The sequence below is a fragment of the Talpa europaea genome (genome assembly GCF_964194135.1).
Source record: "Talpa europaea genome assembly, chromosome: 12".
Lineage (NCBI taxonomy): Eukaryota > Metazoa > Chordata > Mammalia > Eulipotyphla > Talpidae > Talpa > Talpa europaea.
In genome coordinates, this window is record NC_140079.1 from 45,859,357 (window position 1) to 45,867,881 (window position 8,525).

The window sequence follows — 8,525 nt, forward strand, 5'->3', positions numbered from 1 at the left end:
ACCTGCTGCTTTTCCTCCCTATTAACTTTTTTTTAATGGGAGATCTTACTCGCAGCGTTTCCTCGCTGCCATGTTGATCTGCCCCCGGTTAATCTGTATACATTTTTGATGCATTGTTGGATTCAGTTGGCTAGGATTTTATTGAAGCTTTTTGCATCAGTGTTCATTAGAGAGATTGGCCTGTGGTTTTCTTTTTTGTGTTGTCCTTGTTTGATCTTGGTATTGTGTAAGGTTGGCTTCATAAAACATATTTGGTAGTATCCCTTCCTTCTCAATTTTTTGAAAGAGTTTGTTAGGATAGGCACTACTTCATTTCTGGACATTTGGTGGAATTCATTTAAGCCACCCATGCCTGAGTTTTTTTTTGGGGGGGGAGGGTTTTGATTACTGTTTCAATTTCAGTGCTTGTGATTGGTGGGTTTAGGTGTTCTATTTTTTTCTTTATCTAGCTTTAGAAGATTGTAAAATTGTAGGAACTGTCCCTCTCTTCTAGATTGTTGAACTTGTTTGCTTATAAACTGTTCATAGTAATCTCTGTGATTATGCTTTTGATTTCTGTTGTATCTGTTGTAATTTCTCCTCCTTCGTTTATGATCCTATTTATTTGGGCTTGCTCCCATTTTTTTTTTTTTTTGTGAGCCTGGTAGAGGTTTGTCTATTTTGTTTATTTATTCAAATAATGCACTTTTGGTTTCATTGATCATTTTGATTGTGTTTTGCTAACTTCTATTTCTGCTTTGATTTTTATTATTTTCTTTATTCTACTGGCTTTGGGGATTTTTTTGTTCTTTTTCCAGCTCTTTATGGTGGGGTATTAGGTTGTTTGAGTTCTTTCTTGTTTCTTGATGTGCATCTGTATTACTATATATTTTCCTCTTATAACTGATTTTGCTGTGTTCCATATGTTCTAGAGAGTTGTGTCCTCATTTTCATTCATCTCAAGGTATTTTTTTAATTTTTTCTTTGACCTCCTCATTGATCCAGCGATCTTCCAGTAGCTTGGGTACAATCTCCACGAAGTGGGTGTGTTACTTGCTTTCTTTTCATGGTTTATTTCTAGTTTGAAGCCTTTATGGTCAGAGAAGATAGTTGGTATGATTTCAATCTTAGTATTATCTTTTGATGTTTGTCTTGTGTCCCAGAATGTGATCACTTCTGGAGAATGATCCCTGTGCACTTGAGAAAAATATGTACTCAGATTTTTTGGCTACAGAGTTCTATAGATGTCTGTTAAACCCATAAGGTTTAGGTCCTTGTTTAGAGCTCTAGTGTCCTTGCTTATTTTTTGTCTTGTTGATCTATTCATTGGTGAGAGTGGTGTGTAGAAGTTTCCTACTATATATGTATTTTCTCTAATGTCTATTTTCAAATATGATAATAATTGTCTGATATATTTTGGTGCTCCTTCATTTGGGCAGTATATGTTGATGAGTGTTATGTCTTCTTGATGTATTGTTCCCTTAATCATAATGTAGTGACCATCTATGTCTCTTTTTACCATTTTTAGTTTAAAGTCTATTTTATCTGATATAAGTATAGCTGTTCCTGCCTTCTTTTTTGGTCTATTTGCCTGTAGGATTGTTTCCAATCCTTTTCATTTCAGTCTATGTTTATCTTTTGTAGTTAAATATGTAACCTGTACACAGGAAAATGTTGGGTTCTGTTTTCATCCAGCCTGCTACTCTGTCTTTTTATTAATGATTTTAATTTATTTACATGTAGAGTTAATATTGATATACTGGCATCCATATTTGCCATTTTGTTTGCCTTTTGGTGATTCTATTCCTTACCTTGCTCTATTCTTCCTATTCATTCCCCTGTTGGTTTTAGCTCTAGGGTTTCTTGTAATATTTTTTGGAGTGGGGGTTAGTAGTAATGAATTTCTGGAGATTTTGTTTGTCTGAGAAGGTTTTTATTTTTCCATCATAGAGGTAGGGGAGCTTTACAGGTTAGAGCCTTCTTGGTTAGAATTTGTTGAGCTGGAGTCTGTTAAATATATTCCTCCATTCTCTTCTTGCCCTTAGTGTTTCCTTGGAGAAGTCTAATGTCAGCCTGAGTGGATTTCCTTTATAGGTTATCTCTTTCTTTGCCCTCCTCAGTTTCATTATTTTTTCCTTATCTTGGACATTTGGATACTTTACTGTCATGTGTCTTGCTGTAGTTCTCTTTTCACTGTGGTAATTTGGTGTTCTTCTAGCTTCCTGTGTGTCTATTTTCATCTTCTTCATGCTTGGAAAGTTCTCTTCAATTATCTCCTTTAATAGTTTCTCAGTTCCTTGATCCCTCTCCTCCCCTTCTGGGATACCTATGACTCTTTTATTTCCTTTCCTTATGGTGTCAGATAGTTCTCAAAGTATTTTTTCATTCTTTTTCTTTTGTACTTCTCTTCCCTTTTCTTTTTTTTTGGTTCTTTTTATATATGTATCTTCAAGAGTACTGATTCATTCTTCTGTTCTATTTTCATGGCTTTTCCCAGAATTCTAAACTCCTCCAGTTGTCCCTGGGTATCCTCCAGTTCCTTCACTTTCTTCCTCAGCTCATTGATTATATTCATATCTCTTTCTGCATTTTCTCCTCACTCTTTGATTGTTTTCTTCATGGCCTTTTTAAATTCTTTGTCTATTAGGTGGAGATATTCTTCTGTGTCCGTATCATTGGATTTCTGGAGGTTGACTTTCTTTCTGTGGTATATTGTTCCCAGAAGGGATTGATTGATCATATGTATTTTTCTTTCTTCCCATTGTTAGCCTTCACCTTTGCTCTGTTCTTAGTGCCCCTGTACCACTAGTGCTGGTGGGCATGACTTCTGATTTCTCTTGCTAAGGTGTGGATTTATCTGCCTGGTGCTGTGGCTGGGTACACATCTGGACACTCCTCTGTTATGGTAGATGTTGTTCTGAGATATGCTTTGCTCCAGGAGCACCTGCTTTTCTTCCCCCCTCCACTGTGTGGGATGGGATCCAATGACTCAGTCAAGAGTCTCATGTGGGGCCTCCCTGGTGGCACAGTGGTTGAGCGACGCACTGTGAAGCTGTCTGCAGCCTCTGCAGCATGGGTTCGATTCCCCACTAGCCAGGGAGAACCCCACATGGCGCAGCAGACCTCTCCTGCCTCGCCCGCTGCTCCCCTCAGCAGTGCCTTCACCCCTGTCTGCCTGTTCTGCTCCCTGCTCTGACTCTGGTGAATTCTCTCACCCTCCCGCGCTTCTGACCTGTATCCCAGTTCTTGTATAAAATAAATAAATAAATCTTTTTTTTTTTTTTAAAGATCCTTGTGTGGAGGTCTGTGCCTCCAGAAACACACTGAGGCCAAGTCCACTGGGAGGTGCCTGCAGGCTGTTTTGGACATATGTCTCTGTTGAATTGCTAGGTCCCTCTAGGCATGTCTCAGAAGAATACTGGGGTTGTAAGAGAATAAGGAGTGAAATAAAGGATAAGAGGAAGGAGAATGACACGGCAATGTAAAAGGAATGAAGTTGAGAGAAAAAAAGCAAGGGCTATATAGGGGGATGAACATAGAGGAGGAGAGTGATGAGGGAATGTGATGGAGAGAGAAGAGAAAGTAGTGATGATAATGCTAGAGAGGATAGTGAAGAAAAGTAGAAGAATCAAAACAGAACTAGGAAAGACAGGAAGGAACAACAAACAACTGATCAATAAATAAACACACAAAAAGATGGGGGGGGGGGAATTGCTTCGCAGGACTCTGGTGGATTCCCGTGATCTAGTTGCTGTTTTAGTCTGGTCCCATGGAGATCATGTTAGAGCTGAGTAGAATAGTCTTCCCAGGGCTCTATCTCCCTTGTGATGTTTTGACAGAAGGAATAAGAAAGAAATGGAAGAAAGCAGAACAAAAATGGCATCGAATAAACTGCAGCAGTGAGTGTGGGAGGATCAGCACTCTTTCAGGGCCCATGAGGTAGCTGGGTGGGTGATGAGGCTCCTGAGGACACCTTCTAATGAGGGCTTGGGGTACCAGGAGTCCCTCGATGTAGGAACTAGCCCTATGAGGCTCCTCCTGATGTTTTTCCCACTGGTAAAGCAGTTAAAACAAATAAAAAAAGGTCTCGCCAGTCTCCAGGAGAGGTGAGGGGAGGGACGCACCATAACAAAGGGGCTCGCACACCACGCTGTGCCTGTCCCAGGCTCTGTTTGCCCACGTGCCCTTGTCCAGATGTCTCAGGATTCACAATGCAGATGTCTCAAGCTTCTCTTCTGTGACTGGTCTCCAGCTTTTTTCCCCGCTTTCTGCTGGCTGAAGTGGACTGGCTTTATAGGTGGGGGAGGGTAGAAGGGTTCTGATGATTTTCTCTCTTCCCATCCCCTGTTGTTCCAACTTTCCTCTTTGGGGAAAATGCCAGTGTCATCCAGTTTATCTAATGTGTCTGTGTCGTCATAGGAAACTTGCCATTTTTTCTCCCTATCAGTTGTTTTTATGGGAGAACTTAATCCTCGTGTCTCTTCACTGCTATTTTGATCAGCTGACTCTTAATGTTATATTATAAACAAATGAATTGATAATTATCAAAACATCACATACAATTACCCTACAAATACAATGCAGGAACAACAAAAATCAACACAAATATTTACTTAAAGAAGTTCAAACTGTGATGTTAAGTTGAGCAGGCACCTCTTCCAGAGAACAGAGAATTGTCCAGAACAGAACCACATTGGCGGGGCCTAAGGGCAAAATGCTTCACAAAATGTCTGAGGTCATTGATACAGCAAATCTCTTTGTAGTATTCATCAATTTGAAATTTTTTGTTTAATTTTAATTTTTATTGCTAATAGCATAAATATTCTTGGAAAGTGCTAAAAGTTATTTCCCAGCATTTTTCAAACATTTCCAGATTTTATCAATAGGACAATTACACAGGTCTACATGGACTTTATCCTAGACTTGTACTAACAATAAGATATCACAGTTGCTCTTGACATGCAAGTACAGGCAATGTTTTCAAAGAATGGAGAGGAACAATTTAGAAAGATAGATGACTGTCTGGAAGGGTATTTGGGATGAAGAAGGGATCTTTAAAAGATGGAAATAATTTTGGAGTCCTTCAGTCTTGTATTGAATCTCTCCACAAAGGTGCTGGGTCATGTATTTGATGCAAATAGTTTATTTAAGTGATAATTCCAGGGGATTCTATGAATGTTTGTATAAGTATTATTGTAAATAATCAATTCTCACTTGGGGCAAGTGAGGTGTGTGAAAGGTTTGGCACAGTAAAGAGAAAGAGAGCCAGGCCAGTTTCTAACAGGCAGAAACTTTATTGTGTGCCTGGGTGAGATTCGCCGACCCCCACGGGGGTTGGAGAAGTCACGCCCTGGGTGGGGGGAGATGTCCTTTTATAGGGTGAGGAGAGATTCGGCAGGAAAACTGGGTTGGCGGGGGGGGGGAGTGGGGGGGAGGAACAGGTTTAGGCAGAACAAAGTTGTTTTTCATGGAGCTGAGTTGTTTTTCTCCTGTTTATGGCTTCAGTTTTGGTTTGGTATCAGTGGTACTGATGTCAGGGCCATCTTGTTTTTTTCTATGTGGGCTTTCTCATTTCTGGCCCCTACATCGAACTTTCAGTGTGATCACTCTGTTACAGAGCAACCCTGATATAAAATGGGTTGCCCGTCTGTGGGTCCTCACCCGCATGCTTAAAGGGGACTTAAACTGCAGGCACACACAAAAGGTTAATCAAAGGCTTATTTACAAGGAAGGGGGAAATGAGGAAATGAATAACTAAGGGAGAAACAGAGGAAGATACATTCTTAAATGTGTCCTGCCCATTCCACCGACCTGGAATCCCAAATGACCCGCCAAGACCAAACGCTGCCTGGCCAAGAGAGAGCGCAGGGAGAGAGAGACCCCACTCATATGGCTGATTATATTCACAGAGAAAATGGCTGCTTAAATCTGCCCTCAGGTCTTTGCAACTCTCTCTTTGGGGATCATGGGATTTGTAGTTCCCAGTGTCTTGAAGGAGTGGGGGTGGAGTCCACAAAGCCTGTATGGAGTTTGCGCAGGACATCCTTTCCCCCTAGCAACTCCATGATCCTTGAGACACCATAGTAATGCTCCAGAACTGCCTCTCTCAGGGTAATGAAGTTGGGATATTCATGCAACAAGCCCTCTTTACCTGAAACCAGAGATGAATGCTAGGGGTATCAACTCCCGTGCTTGTCCAAGTACTCTGTGTGCAGGCTGAGCCTGCTCCTGTGGGGAGGTGAAACCCTGGGGCACAGAAATAAAGGGGGTGGAGTTGATAGTCAGTGTGCTTGAGAGATGTCCATCAAACTGCAAGGTTATCCTGCAGATGGACTGAGTATAATGAATGTTGTGTTCAGTGGTGGAAATAATATAGAAAATGGATGGAGGAATCTCATTTCCAAACAGAGTCAGAGGAAATGGTAAGTGTGAACTAACCAGTGGGATGAGATCCAGGTTTATGGCAGAGGCTTGTCTTGTTAGAAACAGGGACAGCTGCTCTACATCCTTTCTCTTTGACCCAGGATGGCCAAAGAGGGGAGAAACCTCACCCTGGTGTCTGAATTCATCCTACTGGGTATCTCAGAGGACCCCAAGCAACAACAGCTACTGTTTGTACTCTTCTTGAGCATGTATCTAGTCATGGGACTGGGGAACCTGCTCATCATCCTGGCCATCACCACAGACGCTTGCCTTCATAACCCTATGTATTTCTTCCTGGCCAACCTGGCCTTTGTGGACATTTGCTTCACTACCACCACCATCCCCAAGATGCTGGTCAACCATGTCACAGGACACAAAGGAATCCCTTATGCTGGGTGCCTGACACAGACTTTCTTTTTCATGTGGCTTGGTGCCATAGACTGCTTCTTACTAGGTGCAATGGCCTATGACCGCTATGCTGCCATCTGTCATCCTCTGCACTATGCCACGTCCATGACACCACAGCTGTGTATCCTCCTAGTGGCAGCATCCTGGACCACATCCTTTGGAAATGCCTTAACCCAGACATTATTACTGACCCGGCTTTCATTCTGCAATCACAACCAGATTCACCATTTCTTCTGTGACCTCAGCCCTCTGCTGAAGCTGGCCTGCTCTGACACCTTTATAAACAATACAGTGCTGTTCACTATGGGCTCACTGCCTGTCATGATCCCTTTTGTGGGCATCCTGGTCTCCTACATGCTCATCTTTGCTGCTGTGATGAGGATCCCGTCAACAAAAGGCAAGCAGAAGTCTTTCTCCACCTGTGGCTCTCATCTCTCTGTGGTGTCCTTGTTCTATGGGACACTCATTGGGGTTTATTTCAACCCCACATCCTCTCACACGGTCCAGAAGGACACAGCTGCTGCAGTGATGTACACCGTGGTCACTCCCATGCTGAACCCCTTTATCTACACTTTCCGCAACAGTGACATGAAGGGGGCCTTGGGGGCCCTCATCAGTAGGAAGCCAGCTTTTACTCCTTGACCACAATATGGGGATGTCTGTGTCCAAGTACTGAAACTGGCACAATCCTAATCTTGGTTATTATTTATTTCATATTGTACTCAATTCACTAATTTTTTTTACCTCATTCTTCCAATAGCTATTCATTAAGAATCTTTTACATTTCAATAACTTATATAAGTGCTGAGTATGCAGAGAACAAAGAAAATCCCTGACATTATGGTATTCACACTGAAATCTTAGGAACTTATAGTGGTTAATAGGAAGTGCCTTGAAAACCAGAGACCCGGGTTTATGTTCCACTTGTGTTAAGTTTCAGATTCTTGTCCTTCTGTTGCTTGGAATCACACTCAATGTTCTTTTCTACACAGATTCTTTAAATGGTTTAATTTAATTTGTTTCAATTTAATTTTCAGTGCAATTCCTTGCACTACAATATATTTGTCATTGTCACATGATGTGAAACAATAGTCTTGAGCAGAAGGTAAAGCCTTATTTATACTCTTTGGGGGAGAAAGGAGGCTGTTGTCTTTTGAAATAATGTCATGTTTCTGACTCATCACTTTTTAAAGACTTTCTTGTAAGTCCTTGAGATGAGCACAAAGAACAGCCAACTTCAGTAACATCTTGCTCTTTTCAATCACTTCTGCAAATAGATGTTAATTGACATATGATATGCTTTAAAGTTATCACAGGGGATAGTATTTCCAAATTATCTTCCTTGGCATAGCACAAGCCAGCTAACTAGTTTGCAATATTTGTTTCTTACCACTCGTCTACCAAGTTAATGCATCTAAATTTTCATTTTTGTGATGTTACATATTTATGTTTTAATTTAAATGAATAGTTTATTTGTTGTCAGTTTTCTAGTGCATCTGTAACAAAATACCACAAATTTATTGACACAAATGTTAAGTGGAATAAGCAAAATACTATGGTATATACATGAATGTCAGAAAAATGATGTTAGCTGAGAGAAATAATATTTTAATTAAATGTGTATCATGTGAAAATATAACTAAAATAAAACCAAAGAAGTTATCTGAGAAATTAAAAATTATATTTATTGAGGTAATACTGGTGTGTAGCACTAT

General features: G+C 40.8%; 1 protein-coding gene across 1 annotated transcript; it reads left to right on the forward strand.

Annotated features, from left to right (window-relative positions):
• Positions 1-6,504: 6,504 nt before the first annotated feature.
• LOC311181562 (olfactory receptor 1f45-like) lies at positions 6,505-7,452 on the forward strand (the record flags this gene model as incomplete). Its single annotated transcript, XM_084250009.1, has 1 exon — positions 6,505-7,452. One exon carries the CDS (start codon positions 6,505-6,507, stop codon positions 7,450-7,452), a length of 948 nt encoding a protein of 315 aa, XP_084106135.1.
• Between the last annotated feature and the right edge of the window lie 1,073 nt (positions 7,453-8,525).